The sequence below is a fragment of the Cupressus sempervirens genome, chromosome 7 (genome assembly GCF_028749045.1).
Source record: "Cupressus sempervirens isolate cs-2001-9-10 chromosome 7, ASM2874904v1, whole genome shotgun sequence".
Taxonomy (NCBI): Eukaryota; Viridiplantae; Streptophyta; class Pinopsida; order Cupressales; family Cupressaceae; genus Cupressus; species Cupressus sempervirens.
The window spans coordinates 864,163,690-864,187,896 of record NC_143124.1 but is presented as its reverse complement, the minus strand read 5'-3'; the positions used below and the strand labels follow the sequence as shown (position 1 = coordinate 864,187,896).

Here is a 24,207-nt window from a genome sequence, read left to right as displayed (position 1 = left end):
TAATAATGATTTATTAATATTATATATCATTTATTGTAGTCAAATAAAATATATTTTTACCTATAGTAATTTAGTAATATTCAAATATTGCTATAGCTAAAATCTATTATTTTCTTAATTAACAATAATTTGGATGAACCTATTAAACATTATAGACTAAGCTTGATTCCAAAATTTAAAGTGTTGGATAGTAAAAATCCACTTAGTCTATCCAAACTTTGATTTTTTTTCCCAAGTTTGAATAGGATGTGTTACCCTCCCCATATCATATTGGCTACCGCGTTGTAGTAGTTGTAAATGAAACATTAGTTGAAGACTTTCGTAATCCTGAGTAAAATTTCTTGTGGAGTTTGGAAGATTCACGTTATTAGTCAAATCAGTGACAAAGATTGAAGTGGAGTTGAATTGAAGTCAAAATGCATTTCTAATTTTAAAATATGTAGCAACAAAAATATAATATATGCTTATTTGTCGTATTGCGGATTCGCACTAATTCAAAATGCATTTCTGATTTTAAAATATTTAGCAACAAAAATATAATATATGCTTATTTGTCGTATTGCAGATTCGCACTTCATTGAACAGTAAAGAACATAAATAGTATAAAGAGCAGTGAACTTGTAATGTTGAGCACGGGCATTAACCTTAATAGGAAAGGCGGTACTAAAGGTGCCAAGTGTTCTTTCCCATTCTGTCAATGTTTTTTAGGCTGCTTCGCCAATGACAAATATGAATGGAGAAAATGGTTCTTCTTCTATTCTTGATAGATCACACAATCTCTGGGACGATGATTTTGTGCAATCTTTAGAAACACCATACGGAGTAAATAGCTTCTTATATTGTATTTCAATTGAAAACAAAAACCTTCTGCTATTTTTCTTCCATGCTGATTGTATATATTTTTCAGGAACCTGAATATCGGGAGCGTGCTGAAACACTTGTGAAACAAATCAAAATCTTATTAAAAGAAATGCAGAATGGAGATGGGGATCTCATCGAGCGTCTTGAGCTGGTTGATGCATTGCAGTGCCTTGCAAATGATCGATATTTTAAGGCTGAGATAAAAGAGGCTCTTGATTACGTTTACCGGTCTGTTAAATTTGATTTTCTTGAATTTAGTTCGCTAACAGAATATATATATACTATGATGGAAATTCTACATATGACATAATTGTTAATGATAGATATCTTAACACAGTCTTGCAATAGATTTAGATGATTAGAGAAAGGTTACAAAAGGTTTAGTTTATAATGAATACAGATTTTGGAATGGAAATGTGGGGATGGGATTAGGATCCGGAAGTGTTATGAAGGATTTGAATGCTACAGCTTTAGGACTCAGGCTTCTCAGGCTTCATCGTTATCCTGTTTCTGCAGGTACCAAATTGCTGAATATTTGTTTTCTTCGATATTTTTCCCCATCTTTGAGATTATTCATTTAACTTTATTAACGTAGTATGTTTCTTGCTTTGATAGTTATAGACATTTAACCATTGGCTTATGTGTTCTGTCCGCAGATGTGTTGGAGAACTTCAAGAACAAAACTGGGCAGTTTTTCTTCTCTGAAGGGAGTCATGATAATCTGAACATCATTAGGGATGAATGTGTGATGAGAGGTATGCTCAATCTCTTAAGAGCTTCAAGTGTAGCCTTTCCAGGAGAAAAAGTTATGTAAGAGGCTAAACTATTTAGCTCTATATACCTTAAGAAATTATTACACGAATGTGATCATAGATGCAAGGAAGGGTTTCTAAAAGAGGTAGTACATTTGAATGATTTTTTTGGTTTAAACAATTTATTATAATCACAAAAAATTTCTAAAACAGAGTTTAGTGGATAGAATTTTTTTTATATTAGTTATACTTTTATATATCTATTCTATAGGTGGAATATGCACTCTTGTTCGACTGGATTCGTACCTTTTCTAGATGGGAGGCACGAAATTTCATCGAAATATATGAATTAGATAATTTGAGGTAAAAATTGTAAAATATTATTATTAGAGATTATTTTTGGCATATGAATTATTAATTGATTTAAATTTTTATTATTTTTAAAGATTTTATTTTAACTTTTGAATAATTTTTTAAAAAAATGGAAGTTAATTGATGAATTCTATTTTTGTTTTTTTTAGGTTAAAGGATATGAAAATTTTTGAATTGGCAAAATTAGATTTCAACGTATTATAGTGTATATACAAGATGGAAATGAAAATAGTCTCTAGGTAATTATGACAATAAAAAAATGAAATAATTATATTTGAAAACATACAAATTGAATAGTACTAAAATAAAGAAAATGCTTCTAAGAAGTTAAAAAAATTATTTATGTGAAACTTAAATGATTGGTCAATAATAAATTAAATTGTAATTAATTTATGATTACATTTTGGATGAATTCCACCAAAATTTATCATCCATGTACAATTTGCTTGATACATATATAGTAAAAAAAATAAAAATCAATTCTTATAGTTTTTCTATTAGATATAAGAGTTTCAGAACAAAAAGAGCAACCAAAGTACCACCACAAAAATCAACAAGGAGGCCAAGCCTCACTAAGGAAGAACAGATTTAGCTGTACAACATAACAAAAAGAGGAGAAAGACTAGCTAACTAAGAACATCATAGTAATTGACCACCCAGGCAGTCCAACCTAAGGGACCCTCCATCCAAACGATGCTTTTACGTTCTTGAATCTGCATTAGCCTGAATAAATCATCCTTTCTAGCATTCACTTTCTTACAGATTTCTCTATTTAGCCCAATGCAAGCTTGCTCAAAAGCTTGTAGATCATCCAAGGTTCTACGCCATTGGTATCCATGCTTAAAAGTAGCATGCCCATCATGAAGGAACTGTCTCATCTTGTCTCGCTCGATTAGCATAGTAGCTTGCACCTGCAAAGAAATTTTAAAATAAGTGAGCTTTCGAAAAAATTCATTAAGGTCCCTTGGCTTACCTTGGTATCTTTCCTTGTTCTAGCATTTCCAGATCTGCCAGAGAATGTTAGATGACAATATATTCCAAAATAAATTGGCATCTTTAGGAAGACCATTAATATGACCAGTGATAATATCAAGAATATTAACATCAATAGGATAAACAATGCCAAACATTCTCCATATTTCTTTAGAAAAAGTACAATCTAAAAGAATATGTCTATCAGTTTCAAGAACTCTGCATAAATTACAAAAATCAGAATTAGATAAATCTCTCTTAATAGGAAGCTTGTCCAACATGACTAACCATCTGAAGCATCTAATTTTAGGCTCAATAGAATTCTTCCACAAGATATCAAAGTATTTTTTCCAAACATCAGCATCACAAGAAGAGTACCAAACAACATTGACATGATCAATAATATTAGTATTACAATCTAGGATTCTGTATATATTCTTGGTCTTAAGCAGATTCGTGACAACTCCACCAGGCCATTTACACTTTAGGTGTCTTTAGTTGTATTCATTTCCTTTATAATATATCATATTGCAAGTAAAAGTATGCACTAAAGGTGGACATATTTCATACATTACGTACATGCTTGAAAGAATTATGTGACAAAAAGTATTTTCAGAAAAAATTTCTACTAGTTTTAAAAAGATTGAGTGATTTTTTCAATTATTTGTTTAAAAATTATTATTTAATTTATTTTTATCATAGTTGGTGGATAGAGTTGGGAATTACTAAGTTGATATCAATTCGATAATGTTGAATATTATTTGCTAGGACTTAGTACTATAGACAAAGTGGAGTTTTGCAGAAGTAGAATCACTTTTGCCAAATCAACAACACTTCTTTCTTTAACAAATGATCTCCTTGATGATCACTTAACATTACAACAAGCTGAACTTGTTACTAAGGCTATCATTCAAGGTTGGGATGTTTCTATTATACAAAATATTCCAACTAATTTTAAGAAGATTGTAGAGTTTGTTTTTGAAACAGTTAATGAGATGGCAAGTGAGGCTACTCAAAAGCAAGGATATGACATGATGTCCTTTATTACAAAAACAATATGTATACTTTTCCAAAATATTACTTTACTTAACAAATACCTTTTTATTTTATATAATATGAGTATCTTATATTATAAAAATAAATATAAATTTTAAATTATTTTTATTTCATATTGATTTGAAAAGATGAGTTTTGCCTAGAATTTTTTTGTATTATATGAATTAGCTTTATTTCAAGCGAATTTTACATCATTTCATTATAATGGCTTCTTGCATTCACTATAATTGCTCACAAAAATTATAATATGTCATGAATGAAAAGTTATATGAATTCTCCATTTGAAGTGTTAACACCTTTTAGGAAAAACACACAATATCACAATATCAAGAATTGTTTTTATTTATTTATTTATAATTTGTATTTAATATATTTATTATTATACATAGACATTTTTTTCTTTTATAAAAAGTGAAATGAAGCTTGATTAACGATATGAAATCAATATAGTAGATTTTTTTGAAAAAAGAGATAATCAAATTTTGATTATTTTTAGAGATTTAACTCAATAAATGATTATTAAATAGAATTAATAATACAAATATGTTTTTCTTTAGTGGAAAGATTATATAGAAGCTAGCCTACAACAAAAACATTGGAATGAGGGAGGACACAGTCCTACTTACAATGAGTACATAAAGATTGCAGCAACAATTGCAGCAATTGGACAGTTGTTGTTGCATCCTTTCCTATTCGTAGCTGATAATATAAGAGACAAGACTATTGAGAATACATTTAATAATCAATCTAGATTTTATGAGCTGATATGGTTGTTGACACGCCTAATTGATGATGCTCATGATTACGAGCTCTCTCTCTCTCTCTCTCTCACTCACTCACTCACTCACACACACACACACACACACACACACACACACACACAAAATTTGAATATTAATATATTAACATATGTTTTCTTGTTAATGAAGGATGATAAGCTCAATGGACAGACAACCTCTGTGATTTCATGTTATATGATGGATCATCCTAAATTTTCAGAGGAAGAGGCAATATAACACATCAATTATATGATTGACCAACTACTTAAAGAGGTTACATGGGAATTTCTCAATGAAGATAATACATTTTTTATTGGGAAAAGATAAGCTTCAACTTGAACAGAAGGTTGCAATGTTTCTATGTATATGGAGACGGATTTTCATATCATGACAAAGGGAATAAGGAAAGGATAGTAAAATTCCTTATTGATCCCATACAAATATAAAAGGGTGGAGTTTCTACTATCTATGAAGTGTTGTGTGAGCAACTCTAGTCCCTACCATTGGTGGTTTAGGGGGGAGGGAAGTGTGGAAGGAGGAAATGATAGCAGGCATATTTCTATAACATAGGAGAAGGAAGAGTTTAGTCTATCTTTTTACTATCTCATTACATGTTGAAGGCTCTAATTGCTAGTTGTATTCTAGAGGATTTATGGTGTGGGCTTGATTGCTAGTTGTATTCTAGATGATCTATGGTGTGGTTTTATTGTGATTTTTTTGATTGAAGATAGATTGACTAATATATATTTTGTCGAAGTCAATTTGAAATAAAACCATGCATTATCTTGTTCATATCTATTCTATCAAGACAAGATAAGAAATTACATTGTAAAACAATTTGATGTCCTTCAAGTAACATTAAAAAGTAAGAAAGTTAAAAACTTAAACAATGGAAATTAAATAAGTAGAACCTAAAAATAGTGAGGAACTTATTAACAATATAAAAAATATTTTAAATTAAAGCTCCAATCACAAGTAGTAAAGATCAGAAATAAAATGCTCGAAAGTAAATAATTAGAAAATGAAAATCGATTAAAGTTCCATAGGGTTAACACATGGGTTGAATAACTGTTTCTCATCCTCTGTTGATTGAGAAAGAAGAAAGCATTGTAAGGAAACATACATATATATTTTTAGCTTGGCCTACTTTGAAAATTTGTAGTCTACAAAAATGTATTTTTCTATTGTATGTCAAACCACAACTAGAAGATTGAAACAATATAAGATATTTAAAATTGCATGAATAGGAAAATATTTCCAATGTGAGAAAGTTGCAATATATTACATCTGTTATTGTAGTTACATCTAGCGATCTAGGATTATTATCTCAAAACATAAACATGACTTCATCATGAGGCACTTGTACCAATTGGCACAACCCAGATAATAAATATTGTTACACTTAGGAAGAAAAAATATATTGAACTGACACATAGTAGTAAATGATGATAAGAACATCGATTCATAACAAGGATTATAGGAAAATGGAGGTGAGAACACTGAAACCTATCTAAAGCTAGTAGCCAATAATAACTCTGCTTTGACTAGAAGCCATTGAGCATAGTCTGACAAAGTGTGGCCCTCTTAAAGTTGAAAACACTATGAAATTCACTCTGTATGTCTGCAAAATGCAACATAGTATTAGAGAATCTCTTTAATAAGACAAAAAAAGACTTTACATGAAAAGGGAATTGAGCTACAAAACAAATTTAGTTGGCCAGAAATGTTTTATCTTTAAGATGCAACAACTTGTTGAAAGTAGCAATAAATTCCATTGTTCACTTGTTTCACTCTATATTATGCATCATAGATAATCCAAATACAAACTCTAATTTACGGTACAAATGAATTTACCAAGGATTTTCATAGAAAATTTTATGTTTCTTAGATCTTAAAAGAAGATTTAAAAATAACCAATCCAGAAAGCTCTTTCACTTGCTTTCTTGGAAGAAATAGAGAACAAATTCTCTTGCTTTATCTTTCAAGTCATCTTGAATATGCTACTATATCCTATCATCATGATAATCCATTAGCAATCACACATTTCCAATCCCCTATCCTTAGTAGTTCTTCAAGAGTCCAATGACAACTATAGATATTTCTAGTTATCTGCAAATAAAATCCAATAAGTCTTACAATTTGAAACCTTTCAAAAATAAGAACTACATCAAAAGTGGATGTGGCAAACAATACACCTTGTGAAGGAGTGGTTCAGAGAATTACATTTAACAGCTAAGCCTGAGCATCATCATGATGAGTAGAATCATTAACCTTCTCATTCATTTTCCAAGGATAATTCCCAGGAAGCACCCTAAGGCCATAACAAGTCCCCAAACTGAGAAGGATTTGTGCATAGTATTGCAGCATCTGAGAGAGAATCTTAGGAAACTTTATGGAAAACTCTCTAAGTGCTCCTTATTTGGGGCATATTTTGTTAGAAAAAGGCATTGCAGTGACCTCGCAAAGATCAAAGCCATCCTTGAATGGCCAACCCCATAGAATGTAAGCGAAGTTAGGAGCTTCATGGGTCTTGCTAGTTATTACAGGAACTTTGTTGAGGGATTTTCCGACATAGTAGCACCAATTATATCTCTTCAATGCAAGGATAGAAGGTTTGTGTGGACAGAAGCATGTGAGAAAGCCTTCCAGTTACTTAAGGAAAATCTCACTACAACTCCTATATTGATTATACCAAACCCAAATGGACATTTTGTTGTCACCATAGATGCTTTCAGAGATGGACTTAGGGGTGTTTTCATGTAGGACAACAAGGTTGTTGCCTATGAATCTAGGAACTCAAATCACATGAAGTAAATTATGCTTCTCATGATTTAGAATTGGCTACAATAGTATATGCCTTGCAAATGCGGTGGCATTATTTATTGGGAAAGTCATTTGAGCTCAAGACTAATCATATGAGGGTGAGGTACATTTTCACTCAACCAAATTTGAATGCCTCATAGAGATGGTGGCTCGAGTTCCTTAGTGAATATGATTTTGGCATTGAGTATATCAAAAGAAAAGAGAATAGAGTAGTATATGCACTTAGCTATAGGAGACATATTACTACTATCTCTACATCTCGAACCTATATGAGAGAGTATATCCTTCAGTACCTTCCTGGAGATACCCATTATGAATTGGTGAAGTCAGTATTAGATACCAATGCCTCTGACTCACAGTTTGATGATTATTCTTTTAATGAGGATGGTCTTCTTAAATACCATAATAGGATTTATGTTCCCAACCATGAAGGGTTGTGGAAATTTGTACTTGAGGAGATGCATAACACTCCATTTTTAGGTCATCCAAGTTTAAACAAAATGATGGCTGATTTGAGGCCTTCATACTTTTGGCCAGGAATCAAGCGAGACGTGACAGAATATGTAGCCTAGTGTTTGGAATGCTAGTGTATCAAGGTTGAACATGCCCATCCAGTAGGTCTTCTACATCCCTACAAGATTCTGCAATATAAATGGCAAGTTATCAGCATGGATGTTGTGCAAGGTATACCCATGACTCGACACTAGCATGATGTCATCTTGCTTGTAGTCAACAAGTTAACCAGAGTTTCCCATTTCATTCTTGGCAATCTAAAGGACAGATCTCCAGAGTTAGCAAGAAAGTTTTTTCAGGAGATTTTTTGACTACATGGTATTCCAAAGACCGTTATGTCTTATAGGGACACCTAAATGACTTCAAGGTTTTGGAAAACCTTGAATGACACTTTGGGTACATGTTTGAATTTTAGTACATCATACCACCCTGAGACTGATGATCAGATAGAGTGGGTGAATTAGGTGCTAGAAGATGTCATGCCCATAATTCTACAAGGCAAAAACACAACTAATTTTTCTTTATATATATAGAAATTTGAAGGTATGAAACATAACCTATACTTGTTCTAGGGGGTGTGTGTGTTAAAATTAGTTGATGCAACAATGATCATTTTACTCACATCTAAATTCAAGTTTCCTATGGTAGAATACTAGGTTGTCTAACAAATTAGAACAAGCTAATTTGGATATTAATCCTTCACTTCCTCGATTTGGAATTTTGAAATCACATACTCAAAATTCAATTTCCAATCCTATAATGCTAGGGCATGGTGACACAAAGATGTAAAATGGTCCTCTTGAGTAGGCATAGACACAGAACAAGGTATAACATTCAGATTCCTACATGGTTGTTGCTTGTTCATTTTAAGTTCTATAAATTTTCTTACTTGAATATATTGTTATTATTATTATTATTATTATCTTTATTAGTATTATTATTTTTGATACTATTCATTAACATTTGAGTTATCTAAAATTAAGTTGTTACTAATGTGCAATTGGTTATAAGATAATATGTCCATCCAAATTTATACTGCCTTTAATATTACATTCATTATTATACTCTCTTCAATTTTTCAAATTCACTATTACTAAATACCTTAAAATTTAAAATAATTATACTCCCCTTTTAAAATTTTTACTTAATCCATGTTCTAAATAAATCCAATAAACTAAACCTATATATGCAAATCCAAAATCTAAATATACTTAACATAAACTATAATATACCATATCATTTTATAACCATACTACCAATGCAACTCCTTATTAATTATTTTTAAAAACTATATTTAAAACTATAAAAATATACTATCATCTACAAAAAACTAATAAATAACTATTGCCAAAAAATAATTGTTACCAAACTATTCTAAAAAAACATACTCCAAATAACTAGAACCTAAATATACCTTAACTACTAACCTAGCATAATTTCCCATAACTTCAGCAAACATTAAACATTCTAAATTCCTATTCTTACCTCCTTGCTGCACGTGTATTCCTTTTCTATTAGGGCCCGTTTGGCAAGCGGAATTGGAGTGGAATAGGCATTTGTCTATTCCAAAAATCGTCGAATTCCCCGTTTGGGTGTGCCAGGTAGGAATACAAAAGAGGCATACGAGTGGAATACGTATGCCACTTTGGACCAAAAAAAAGGGTATTGCAATTCCACCCAAAGGGGTGGAATTGGAATACCTATTCCAATCCCACGTTTTTATGTGCTAAAAAATACCAAATTCTGGGTCCGCGTCCGTGAAGCCTCAAACTGCTTTGTCGAGAAAGACGTAGTATTGTATTTTTGTCTGCATCTTTTTCGTTTGCAGCCAGAGAGGTAGGGTTTTGATCATGGTTTTTGTTCGTGCTAGTATTTGCAGGGCCATTTTTAATGGGTTTTTTTCGCATTTGATGCAGAGGTGAAGCTCAAATGACATAGGGTTTTGTATTTTTTTCTTGTCCACAGCTTTTTCGTCTGCAGCCGGAGAGGTACGGGTTTGATCGTGGTTTTCATTTGTTATGAAATTTGCAGGGCCATTTTTAATGGGTTTTTATTGCATTTGATTCAGAGGTGAAGCTCAAACGACGTGGGGTTTTGTATCATTTTTTCGTCTGCAGCTAGAGAGGTAAGGTTTTGATCCTGGTTTTTGTTCGTTTCGGCATTTGCATCATACTATAACATTTATTGTTTGTTGGAGAGGCATGTCCTGTACAATACAAAACCCGTCTTTTTGTTTGTTAATATTTGTGTTAAATAACTAAATCAATCTTTGTGGATGATATTACTATAGTGGATGATATAACTAACACACCATGAAGAGTTTAATTTTGTTCAAGATCACTTCAAATGGTTAATGAAACCAGGGGTAGTTATAAATCCAGTTTTGTTTAGATTTTGATCCAAATTCGTAAAGATGGATCCAGAAATATTTTGGGGATGTGACAACTGGGGATTAATGCACAGCAATTTGTGAGTTCAAATATTCAAAATCACCTGAGAGGCTCTGTATTACACTGCATCCATGTGTCCCCAAATTTTTGATTTAGATGTAGACTCGTGAGCTTCTCATAGACTTGCAACTCCAAATGCCCCAAAGAAGCGAGATTTCTAAAACTTTGTGGCAACAGAGATAGTTTTGTACGTTTGCCTAAATATAATTTTAGCAATATGTATAAATTATCAAAGCTATTTGGAAAGTTTTCCTAGCTGGAACAAGGTCTTAAATCTAAATTTTCTATTAAAAAAAAATAGAAACTACTTAAATTTTATAGAAGGCTATTCAAATTGTAAATCTAAATGTTTGAAAGAAGACAAACTACCAGAATAGTTTGGGAGTCTTTCCAAATTGAAACAATTTCTTAAATTCAAATTTTCTAAAGAAGAACAACCATCAAAACTATCTAGAAGGATCCACAAGCTCCAACAATAGCTTAAATCCAACAGTTTTAAAGAAAAAAAACTACCAAAACTGTTTGGAATCGCCTTCAACTTGGAACAAGAGCTTAAATTTAAATATTCTAAAGAAGACAAATAACCGAAATTGGGTGAAAGTATATCCAAGTTGAAACAAGAGATTAAATCCAATTTTTTTAAAGAAGACAGTCTACCAAAACTGTATGAAAGGTTCTCTAAGCATAAACAAGAGCTTAAATCCAATTTTTGTAAAGAAGTCAAACTGTCAAATTTTTTTGAGAGGCTCATAAGTTAGAACAATGGCTTCAATTCAAATATTCTAAAGAAACCAAACTATAGAAAACATTTGACTGGGAGGAGAATTTATGTAATCATTGCTTTCTTTTATGCTTGGAAAAAAGGACATATCAATAAAATGATGAAAGGTGTCTTATCAATTCTTTTCTTTTTTTAAATCTCCCACTTACCCTCTGACATGGTTGTCAACCTTTTTCTTGCTGCCCACATTTTTTCAAAGGCATTATGGTATAAGAAGGGAGGGAGTATGGTTGACAAGACAGCCCCCCCACCACATTAATGGAAATTTCTTGTTTAAGGCGGCTAGTAGGAGGAGTCCTTACTAGGACTTAGGAATGTTTAAAACAAATCATGCCCCTTTTTTGCAATTCAACAGAGGGGTGGGTGAGGATGTGACCCATCCCATCCTAGATTTAATTGTATATATTTTTAAAAAACTATAGGACTGTCAACCAATAAATGCCCTAGTCGCCTCTTAAGGAAAGGGTACTTAAATAATAATAATAATTATTATTATTTTTTCTTTGTTGCTTCTTAATGTGACTTTATGATTTTTTAATTGGATTTGGAGAAATAATGTATCATGTACTGATTTTTTAAAAATATTTTAATGTCTGTAATTTGGGAGGCTTTTTTTTTGTTGTTGTCCATACATTTTCCAAAATGCAAATATGCATCTACAAATCTCATTTAACCTAGCTAATTTTTTTAGCTCCTTTCATGCATTATCTTTAGTTGTTAAGATTGAATTGGAGATGGTCTATTATTGCTCTATGCATTAACATTTTCTATTCTAATAAACAATTTAACATGAAGCAAACTATCGTATTGCTAATAAAATCAAATTTCAGAATGGAACTCTAGAAATTTTGTACTAAAATTTCATTCCAACAAATATTCAAATACTTCAATGTCATCCAAGTCCATAAATTTAAGCTATCTACAATCCCTTACTACAAATTGCATATCTTACAACTAATTCAATTTCAATACTAAAAACAAGCAACTAAATTATTCTCATGCAATAGAGGAGATAAAGATATCAAGGTGACAATTGTTCAATTCATTCTTAATGGCATATCATGACACAAAATTCTTTCCTTCAACACATTCCAATATTTAAGTATAAATCAGACAACATCAAAACAACAAAATCTCTCCTATATGTTCCTTTCAAATTTACTTTCATCACAATATCAAGCATGAACAAAGGGTGGTGGGATGGCCATATCAAGTTACACACAATGGAAGGACCATTTGAATATATATTATTCAAAACTCTCTCTTTCTATGGACATATGATTTGGAAACAATCACTACATTCTTACAATACATATTGCTTCACATAACATATGAATTGGAGACAATCACTTCACTCTCACCATACAAATTGCTTCATATAACATATGAATTGAAACATACACTACACTCTTATAATACAAATTTCCTCACATAACAAGTGGAGTTTATCTCTCCATTTTCAATACAATAATAATGAGTCTCCTCCTATACAAGGAATAAACTTCATAACATCAAGCTTCCAAGCTCTTCAAATGAATACCTGTACAAGAGAGACAAAATGGGAACCATGGAGGCTCATCTCCCAACCTAGGCCTCAAGGAGGCCACCCACTGAGCTTGGCAAAACAAGGCATAAATGGTTGTATACTATATATACACATGCCATGCATATTCACTACCATATAACAAGACTTCACACAATACAATTACAACAGATCCCATTCCAAGGCTTGCACAAAGATTCATCAAATGAATCAAGTATAGGGTGAAGGTGGGCTCTCACCATGAGGAGGATTTACAAAACTTGAATTCACAATATACATATCTTCTCAATCTGCACATGCCCTTTCAAGGCATACAATATCTTCCCTTCCATACACCTCCTTGTACCTCCCAAAATGCAAGTAAGCAAGATGAAACACATTCCATTAAACATATACAATCATCTCCACACATGGGAGTGTTCCTCAACTACATGTGTGAGCCCAACTAACCCCTTCACCCAAGCTTCTCTTCCCTCCCAAGGGCGAGTGATGCTTCACACCCATTTCACAAAACACATAACATGAAAACAAAGCAAGATCAGGAAAGATTCACACATAACTTCTCACATGTAACACACCAACAAAATCTTTCCCATAGACACAACTACAATACACCAAAATATCATCATGAAATGAAGAACACCATATCTATTCTAAATGCAAAATGAAGAAAATTTATGGATCATGGGTACCAACCTCCCTCCAAGCAAAGGCAATGAATGGTTGTAGTAGAGCTCCTTCCTCTTCCTCCAAACCCTAGTTGTCTCTAAAGATAGAGAGTGGTCAAGTGAGTTTCCAATTTAGCCATGCCTCTATATATCCTTCTCATTTTTGGATTCAATAAAGAATGCCATTTTTATGGGCTCTCCTAGGTCTACTAGACACCCTAGAGGTCATTATTAGCCTCCTAACTTATAGTATTGACATGGGTAGGGTTTATTTTTGTCACAAATTTACCCTAGAGTTACTTAATGGCTCTCGCAATGCTAGGTAAAACAATTTTCAAATTTTCCCATGGTGATAACTTTGTTCTCTTTAATAATTTTAGGGCAATAATCAGATTCCTCAATTAGGGCATTTAACTCAGAATAAGGTGGTCTCATGATCCATCATAAAAAAAAATGTCATTTCACATAACGAGTACAAGTGTCAAGTGACACACACAAAATACACTATACATTACACATGACACTTTCTCAATCTACACAAGAAATACATACCACACACATACATCTCACATTTACAAAGTAAACACATCACAACGAGGTTTATGAATCTCATAAAGATTCACCTTGGCAGAGTCAATTAAACATGTGCCTATACCTTGTTTCCCCATTAAATTCCATGGTTCCTCTTCCTGCACATCAAACTCGAGTATTAGTGGTCCAAGGAGTCAAATAAGAATCTACAACATAAGTGCATAAAATAATAATATCCATATTAACATAATTCAAATTAAATATCCTTTCCTAATCTTTCAATTATTCCACTCGAAATGTTAAGATATCAAAATATGCATGTCATAAGCATCATAACCAAATTAATATTCATCCATACACTGAAAATCTTTAAAAGAAAATTAACATTTTGCATTGCATCAAAATCTAATAATATCATGTCATAATGCTACATCCAAATATGTTCGAACATTTCCTACACAATAATAGGTTCTTTGTGCATACAACAATGTAAAACACTACTAAAGTATCAAAATCCATAGGTAAAGCATATCCACTATCCATCTAAATCTGTCAAAATATCAAGGTCTCGAATATCAAAATGTAATTAAAACATCCATGCTATGACGAGTTGGGGTGAGGCCTCACAAAAGATTTTTTACGCATGTACTGCATGGATTAGTAGTACAAATGGGAGGAGTAACTTCCATTGGTCAATTTTACCTATAATAACACCCATTATTCTTCTTTGAGTATGGTTCCATTTGAGGCTCTCTACAAACAGAGATGTTGGACTCCTACCAGTTGGGATAGGGTTGAAGAAAAAGTTATTGTGGGTCCTGAGATGCTAAGAGAAATGGAAGAATAGGTGACCTTAATCTATAGTAGGTCGAAGGAGGCAATGCCAGATCAACAAAAGAGTTATGTGGATAAAAAACACACTTTCTACAAGTTCCAGACTAGGGATAAAGTGTTTTTAAGGGTTAGGCCACAAAAGAGTTCAATCTCATTCGGCAAGAGTTCAAAGCTTGCTTTGAGATTTTTTGGCTATTCAAGGTCTTAGAAGTTATAAAAATAGTTGCTGATCAGCTTGCTCTACCACTTGCTTTAGCCCATATTCATAATGTGTTCCATGTATCTTTGCTTAAACCCTATCATTCTGAGATATCTTATGTTCTTGACTAGTGTGCTTTGCAGTTATAGGATCCAAACATGATGGCAATTCAGCCCACTTGAATTATTGAGCAGTGTACCCTCAAGGTACAAGATAAGGATGTTATCTAGTATAAGGTCTAATGGGACCAATTTGGCTTGGATAGTGCCACTTGGGAAGATGCAAAGGATTTACACAAATCTTTTCCCCATCTTTTTGTATAGCTGTTTTATTTCAAATTGGATAACAGTTTTGGTATGGGTATATTAAATTTTGTTGTGCATGACATTGGGACGATGCCTTTTCCCAGTGGGGAAAGATGTCATGTCTCACTCTAGAGTGATTTCTTTTCTTGCTTATGTGGAAAATTATGACTTGGTCAACTAGATTCAATCTTAATTTAAGATAAATGAATGAGTTACTTTTGAAAATTCATGAGATTACATTATGATGATGATGATGTCATTTGATGTAATTTTAAATGTCATGCTTAAATATGTGATTTAGTTAAAGTTTTACTTCTTAATGATAATGCAATTAAGTTGTGGTACATTGATTGTGATAGATATTGACTTGTTTTTGCTTGTGAGTGTCTGAGTGGATGCAAGGATTGTCACAACAAGAGTGTGGTTGAGGTAGAGAGGGTTAGCCTCTCGGAAGGGGATGCGTTAGATGCCATGCTGCCACACACACATCATGTAGATTTTATGCTGTTGTTATGCTTTTTTCATTACATTTACTAAGTTGATCTCAAAGTTTAAGTAAAATATAGGGATCATGATTTAAATTCTTTTATTATACTAAATTCTCAACACTAAATTTGTTGTTTGAATATGATACCTAAATAAAAGTCTATTTTGGTTTTGAGAATAAAAATTAGAATCATTGTTTTATTATATTAAAAAAAAACTCTAACGGATTAGCTTGATGTTTTGAATTTGATATATCTATATATGAAAAAGTTCTAGTTTGTTTGGGATATGCACTTAGAAGTATTAAATGTTAAAAAAAATTTACACGTGTGTGTGTTGATAAAAAACATGGATTTTGTAAAAAATTCAAAATGACAAAACTTATTTGGTAAAATAAACAATAATTTCTATTCAATGTCAAGAACCCCAAATAAAAACACATTTTTTTATGCAAAAGGAAGGGACATAGAAAGTTCTAGGTTAGTTATTTCACTATGGCAGTTGTTTAAAAAGGGTTTTGGACGAACAAAAGCATACAGCAGATAGAAAATTGGAGGGAAAGGGCCTAGATTCATAGAATGGAAGTAGCAACAGAGAGGAGGCCTTCTTGGCATCATCAACAACATTTAATTCAGGTTTTTTCTGAACAAAACCCTTCATTGCTTGTTTCTGCTAAGACGAGCTAAGCTAAATAGGGTTAATAACAATAAAGAATGGTGTTGTTTCATATTGTGTACGATCTCATCGAATCCATGTGAATGCCAAAACATCTTATAGCTGTAATCTAATAAACAAAGCAATCTTGTTGTTTAATGTAGCTTTTAAATTTAATTCTTCTGTTAGCATGTACATCTTGAATTCAAACTCTTGTTGAATGGAATATAAGCTCTCAATTCAAATCTTGTAAGTTGTGTATCTATTTTCTACCCTAGCCACTGAGATAACAAAAAATCAATGCCTATGAGTTGTACCTAGTAACCCAACTCTCTTTTCATTGGAACATGCCACAAAATAGAGATGGTTGTCATTTTTTCCTATAACCCATGCCTAGTTCAGTCTGTGATTGTTTAGTAACCTTCAGAAATTAAGACACAATATCTCTAGAAGGTTAGAACTTTGATTGGGCATTGAAGTTGTATAACTCTGTAGTTACATCTTAGTTGTTCTAATTCCCCAGAATGCTTTAAATCTGCCAGGCTCAAATAAATTTGGAAGAAAAATGGAAAATGCTAATCTATTGAACTTGAGGTACATTCAATAATGAAATTGAGACATACCTTAGCTTGCTGATAAACATGATTGTTTTCCTCATTTTGCTGTAAAACTTAAATTGCTGATATACATGACTATTATTCTTATTTTGCTAGAGTTTCTGATATACATTATTGTTTTTCTCATTTGCTTGAGCTGCTAATAAAAAGGATTGTTCATTTCAATTGCTGAAAAATCTATATAAGCTTTCATGAGTGTTTAAGACTTAACTATAGTGGAGTTGGTAATAGACTTTAAGCATAGTTAAATTAGATACCAACACAATCTTGATAATTTCTTTGATATAATTGCTTGTTTTTTGAATTTATTTTGATTCATAGGCCTTATGTTAATTATGGTTACCTCAATTGTACTATGACAAGAAGACAACATATCTCTACAAACTTGTGCAGGGGAACATGAATGTTGCATAGTATCATGAACAATTTTGTCATTTGGTAAAGTATGTTCCTCAATATTAGCATGCTGAGCTATTTAGAACTTGAAAGTTTGTAATGAGCTTGCGACCAAAGATCTATAGTGAGGTTGAGATGAAAGAGCCAGAAATTATGGACTTTGTACTATGTAAGGCCCTTAAGCAGGAATAAAGGTTGAAGGATGCCTCATCATATAAAACTTCCAACCAAAACTATAAGAGGAAGTTCCAAGATAATAGGTCATATCAGGATAACAAGGGTTATTAGGATGATAGGCAAAAAGGGAATGGAAAGAAGCAACAAATCAAAAACATGAAAGGTAAAGGACAAGAGACTTTTGATAGGAATAAGGAAAACTGGAACAACAACAACCAAAATCTTAGAAATGGAGGTGGAAGGAATAGAAACAACCAAAGATATTAGAATGGAAATGAGGATAAAAGAACACTTAGTATAGGCTATTTTATATGTGGTGGTAACCATTATGCTGCTAAATGCTCACAATGAGCTGATAAGAGGGACTTTCTTCCACAACACCATATTCATGCTGCAGTTGATCATCAACAGGCAGATTATTAGGCCACTCCTATATAGATGACTAGTACACTTTTTGGTCACCTTGTTTCTATCCTTATAAATATTGGTCCTACTGAATATTTTGAAGATCCTAAGATAGTAGCTGAGATACCTAATAGGGCTAGTTTTATGGCCGAACCTTGGACTATAGAGTATGGTAATAGGGCTGAACGCAAGGTAGAGAAATGCTTGTTTTGTAGTGAGTTCAAACTCCCTAAATAGAGGTTAACTTGTATGTGGCACCTTTGCGATCATATGATGTCATCCTAGGTGTCAACTAGATAAGTGAACATAAGGCTTTGGTAGATTGTCAGGATAAGTTGATTAAATGTCTTGATGACATAGGATATTTAGTGACACTAAAGGGTGTCAAATGACCATTGGAATTGAGGAAAATTTCAGCAATGCAGTTCAAGAAAGCTAAGAAGAAAGGATGTCAGTTATATGTTGTCCATGTTAAGAATCTGGAAGAGACTCGACCTCAATTAGAAGATCACCCTATTCTACAAGAGTTCAAAGATGTGTTTCCAGATGATTTTCCCAAACTACCCCCTAAGAGGGAGTTTGATTTTTCCATAGATCTTGTGCCAGGAGCAAAACCTCAATCAAAGGTTGCCTACCATATGAATTCTATAGAAATGTATGAGTTGGATACTCAGCTACATGAACTCTTAGATAAAGGTTTCATTTGGCCTAGTGTGTCACCATGGGGAGCTCCTATAATCTTTTTCAAGAAGAAGGTTCGTACCTTAAAATTGTGCATTGATTACTACATACTGAATAAGGTGACCATAAAGAATCAGTATCCTCTCCCAAGGATTGATGAATTTTTTGATCAAATGAAGGGAGAAACTGTGTTCTCTAAGATTGATTTGTGATCTGGATAACACCAACTTTGGATTTAGGATGAAGACATATCTAAGATAACATTCAAAACAAGATATGGCCATTATGAGTTTGTAGTCTTACCTTTTGGACTAAAAAACACCCCAACTGCTTTCATGAACCTGCTGAATAGTATTTTTAGAGATTGCCTTGATAAATTTGTGGAGATATTTATAGATGATATACTAATATACTCCGAGAATATGGAAGAGCACGAAGAACATCTGTGCATAGTGTTGTAGCTTCTGAGAGACAGGAAACTTTATGGAAAACTCTCTGAGTGCTCCTTTTATTAGATGAAGATCCATTACTTGGGGCAAATTTTGTTAGAAAAAGGCATCAAAGTGGACTACACAAAGATTAAAGCCTTCCTTGAATGGCCAACCCCACAGAATGTAACCAAAGTTAGGAGCTTCATGGGTCTTGCTTGTTACTATAGGAAATTCATTAAGGGATTTTCCTGCATAGTAGCACCAATTACATCTCTTCAATGCAAGGGTAAAAGGTTTGTGTGGATTGAAGCATGTGAGAAAGCCTTCCAGTTACTTAAGGAAAAGCTCACTACAACTCCTATATTGATTATACTAGACCCAAATGGACATTTTGTTGTCACCACAGATGCTTCTAGAGATAGACTTAGGGGTGTTTTGATGTAGGATGATATGGGTATTGCCTACGAATCTAGGAAACTCAAATCAAATGAAGTAAATTATGCTCCTCATGATTTAGAGTTGGCTGCAATAGTACATGCCTTGTAGATGTGGCAACATTACTTATTGGGGAAGCTATTTGAGCTCAAGACTAATCATATGGGGTTGAGGTACATTTTTACTCAACCAAATTTGAATGCCCGACAGAGATGGTGGCTTGAGTTCCTTAGTGAATATGATTTTGGCATCAAGTATATCAAAGGAAGAGAGAACAGAGTAGTAGATGCACTTAGCTATAGGAGACATATTGCTGCTATCTCTACATCTCGAACCTGTATAAGAGAGTATATCCTTCAGTACCTTCCTAGAGATGCCCATTATGAATGGGTGAAGTTAGTATTAGATACCAATGCCTCTAACTCATAGTTTGACGATTATTCTTTTGATGAGGATGGTCTGCTTAAATACCAAAACATGATTTATGTTCCCAATCGTGAAAGGTTGTGGAAATTTGTACTTGAGGAGATGCATAACACTCCATTTTTAGGGCATCTAGGGGTAAAAAAATGATGGCTGATTTGAGGCCTTTATACTTCTTGCTAGGACTCAAGCGGGACATGATAGAATATGTAGCCTAGTGTTTGGAATGCTAGTGTGTCAAGGCTGAGCATGCCCATTTGGAAAGTCTTCTATATCCCCATGAGATTTCATAGTATAAATGGTAGGTTATCATCATGGATTTTGTGTAGGGTTTACCCATGACTCGATGTAAGCATGATGTCATCTTGGTCATAGTCAACAAGTTAACCAAAGTTTCCCATTTCATTCTTGGCAATCTGAAGAATGGATTTCTAGAGTTAGCAAGAAAGTTTGTTTAGGAGATTTTTCAACTACATGGTATTCGAGAGTCCATTATTTTTTACAGGGACACTTGAATGACGTCAAGGTTTTGGACAACCTTGTACACCACTTTGGGTACATGTTTGAATTTTAGTACAAAATAACACCCTAAGACTAATGGTTAGATAGAGCGGGTGACTCAGGTGCTAGAAGATTTGTTACGCATGTACAACATGGATTAGTAGTACAAATGGGAGGAGTATCTTCCATTGGTAGAGTTTTCCTATAATAAATCCTATCATTCTTCCTTGGATATGGCTCCATTTGAGGCTATCTATGGACATAGATGTGCAACTCCTATCAGTTGGGATAGGGTTGAAGATAGTGTTATTGTGGGTCCTAAGATGCTAAGAGAAATGGAAGAAAATGTGACCTTAATCTATAGTTAGCTAAAGGAGGCAGCAGATCAACAGAAGAGTTATGCGGATAAGAAATGCCTTTTCGCCAGTTCCAAACTAGGGAAAAAGTGTTTCTAAGGGTTAGGCCGCAAAAGAGTTCAATCTTGTTTGGTAGGAGTTCAAAGCTCGCTCTGAGATTTGTTGGGCATTTGAGGTCTTAGAAGTTATCAACCTAGTTTCTTGTCGGCTTGCTCTACCACTTACTTTAGCTCACATTCATAATGTCTTCCATGCATCTTTGCTTAAACCCTATCATTCTAAGACATCTCATGTGCTTGATTGGCATGCTTTGTAGGTACAAGATCCAAGGGTGATGGCAATTCAACCCACTCAAATCATTGAGTAGTGTACCCTCAAGGTATGAGACAGGGATCTTATCTAGTATAAGGTCCAATGTGACCAATTTGGTGTGGACAGTGCTAATTGGGAAGATGCAGAGGATTTAAAGAAATCTTTTCCCCATCTTTTTGTATAGTTGTTTTATTTCAAATTGGATAACAATTTTGGTATGGGTATATTAAATTTTGTTGTGCATGACATTGGGACAATGCCATTTCCTAGTGGGGAAGGATGTCACGTCTCACCCTAGAGTTATTTTTTTTCTTGCTTATGTGGCAAATGATGACTTGGTCAATTGGATTCAATCTTAATTTATGATAAATGAATGAGTTATTTTTGGAAATTCATGAGATTACATTATGATGATGATGATGTCATTTGATGTAATTTTAAATGTGATGCTTTAATATGTGATTTAATTAAAGTTTTACTTCTTAATGATAATGTAATTAAGTTGGGGTACATTGATTATGATGGATACTAACTTGTTTTTAGTTGTGAGTGTCTGAGTGGATGTAGGGATCATCATGACGAGAGTGTGGTTGTGGTAAAGAGGGTTAGCCTCTTGGAAGGAGATGTGTTGGATGTCATGCTACCATACACACATCATGTAGATTTCATGTTGTTGTTATGTTTTTTCCATTACATTTATTAAGTTGATCTTGAACTTTAAGTGAAATATAGAAGATCATGATTTAAATTGTTTTATTATATTAAATTCTCAATGCTAAATTTGTTGTTTGAATATGATACTTGAATAAAAATCTATTTTGGTTTTGAGAATAAAACTTAGAAGCATTGTTTTATTATTTAAAAAAAAAAACTAACGGATTAGCTTGATGTTTTGAATTTGACACATCTATAAATGAAAAAGTTCTAGTTTGTTTGGGATATGCACTTAGAAGTATTAAATGTTAAAAAAAATTTACACTTGTGTGTTTATAAAAACCATGGATTTTGTAAAAGAATTCAAAAATGACAAAACTTATTTTGTAAAATAAACAATGATGTCTTTTCAATGCCGAGAACCCCAAATAAAAACACATTTTTTTATGCAAAAGGAAGGGGCATACAAAAGCGTACAACAGATAGCTAATTGGAGGAAGGCAGACTGGAAAAGGGCCTGGATTGGGAGAAAAATGACGGTAGCAGCAGAGAGGCCTTCTTGGCGTCATCAATCACCTTTAACGTCATCAACCACCTTTAATTTAGGTTTTTCTGAACAAAACCCTTCATTGCTTGTTTCTGCTAAGATGAGCTTAGTTAAATAGGGTTAATAACGGCAAGGAGTGGTGTTGTTTGATATTGTGTACGGTCTCATCAAATCCATGTGAATGCCAAAACATCTTACAAATGTAATCTCATAAACAAAGAAATCTTGTTGTTTAATGTAGCTTTTAAATTTAATTCGTCTGTTAGCATATAAATCTTGAATTCGAACCCTTGTTGAATGGAATATAAGCTCTAAATTTGAGTCTTGTAAGTTGTGCATCTGTTTTCTACCCCAGCCACTAAGATGGAAAAGACTTAATGCCTATGAGTTGTACCCAGTAACCCAACTCTCTTTTCATTGGAACATGCCACAAAATAGAGATGGTTGTCATTTTTTTCTGATAACCCATGCCTAGTTCAGTCTGTGATTGTTTATTAACCTTAAAAAATTAAGACTCGAAATCTCTAGAAGGTTAGAACTTTGATTGGGCATTGAAGTTGTATAACTGTGTAGTTACATCTTAGTTGTTCCAATTGCCTAGAATGCTTAAAATCTGCCAGGGTCAAATAAATTGTGAAGAAAAATGGAAAATGTTGATCTATTGAACTTGAGATACATTCAATAATGAAATTTAGAGAGACCTTAGCTTGCTGATAAACATGATTGTTTTCGTCATTTTGCCTTAAAACCTAAACTGCTGATATACATGACTGTTTTTCTCATTTTGTTAGAGCTGTTGATATACATGATTGTTTTTCTCATTTTGCCTGAGCTATTAATAAATAGGATTGTTCATTTCAATTGTTGAAAAATCTATATAAGCTTTCATGACTATTTAAGACTTAACTACAGTGAAGTTGGTAATAGATTTTAAGCATAGTTAAATTCCACATCAACACACGCTTGATAATTTCTTTGATATAATTGCTTGTTGCTTGAATTTATTTCGATTCCTAGGCCTTATGTAGAGTTACCTGATAAGTGTTACCATATGGAGTTCATTTTCTTTATTACTGACATAAGGATGACGGTTACTTTGATTGCCTTGTTCATTGATTTATATTTTATTCATACATCCTGTAAATTCATGATAAGGAGGTCAGTCTTAATATTTGCATTAGAAAGATATATTTTGTTAGTTCTGTCAAACATGTGCTTGAGTTACTTATACATTTATTCATGATGAAAAATTCAAGTGAGATGGTTGAGAATCTTATGTGGATAGATATTTTTCTGAGTGCTTAGATGAGCATGTTTGCAGCAATTAAGTGTTGGTTGAACCTTAGGGACAGAACTGGTACATTTTATGTGTTTTAGTTGTAAGAGTATTCTTCTGCAGTACTGTGAATGTCCATATGCAATCTTAATTTTTTATTTAAAACAACCTTAGTTTATATCTCTTGTGGTAAATTAGCTTATGAATGTGTATTTTTCCTTCATGGTTGGGTATAATGTAGCATTTATGGGATAGATCATACTTTGTTTCTCTATCTTCCAGTTCTTGAGAATGGATACATGTTGTTCTTGTTTCTTCTATAGATAAATCTTTTTTTAATTTTTTAAAGTCTTGGACAAGCCATTTGTTTTCCAGATATTACATATATGTACATGGTTATGCTTATTTGGTTTTACT

General features: G+C 33.0%; 1 protein-coding gene across 11 annotated transcripts; it reads left to right on the top strand.

Annotated features, from left to right (window-relative positions):
• The first annotated feature begins 623 nt into the window (after nucleotides 1-623).
• On the top strand, nucleotides 624-22,106 carry LOC149550205 (longifolene synthase-like). 11 transcript variants are annotated; one of them, XR_016354181.1, is made up of 7 exons: nucleotides 624-822; nucleotides 908-1,089; nucleotides 1,262-1,377; nucleotides 1,518-1,616; nucleotides 10,045-10,116; nucleotides 10,197-10,253; nucleotides 21,857-22,106. XR_016354181.1 is itself a non-coding variant. In XM_089793306.1 (6 exons), exons 1-5 carry the CDS (start codon nucleotides 721-723, stop codon nucleotides 10,247-10,249), a joined length of 552 nt encoding a protein of 183 aa, XP_089649432.1. In that variant the 5' UTR covers nucleotides 624-720; the 3' UTR covers nucleotides 10,250-10,253; nucleotides 21,857-22,106. The 11 variants fall into 11 exon arrangements, 7 of the variants coding, with proteins under 7 accessions (XP_089649432.1, XP_089649435.1, XP_089649433.1 ...); XR_016354182.1 differs by lacking the exon at nucleotides 21,857-22,106 and adding an exon at nucleotides 15,278-15,666; XR_016354179.1 differs by lacking the exons at nucleotides 10,045-10,116; nucleotides 10,197-10,253; nucleotides 21,857-22,106 and adding exons at nucleotides 1,885-1,976; nucleotides 4,943-5,584 and having other exon boundaries at nucleotides 1,518-1,759.
• Nucleotides 22,107-24,207: the final 2,101 nt, after the last annotated feature.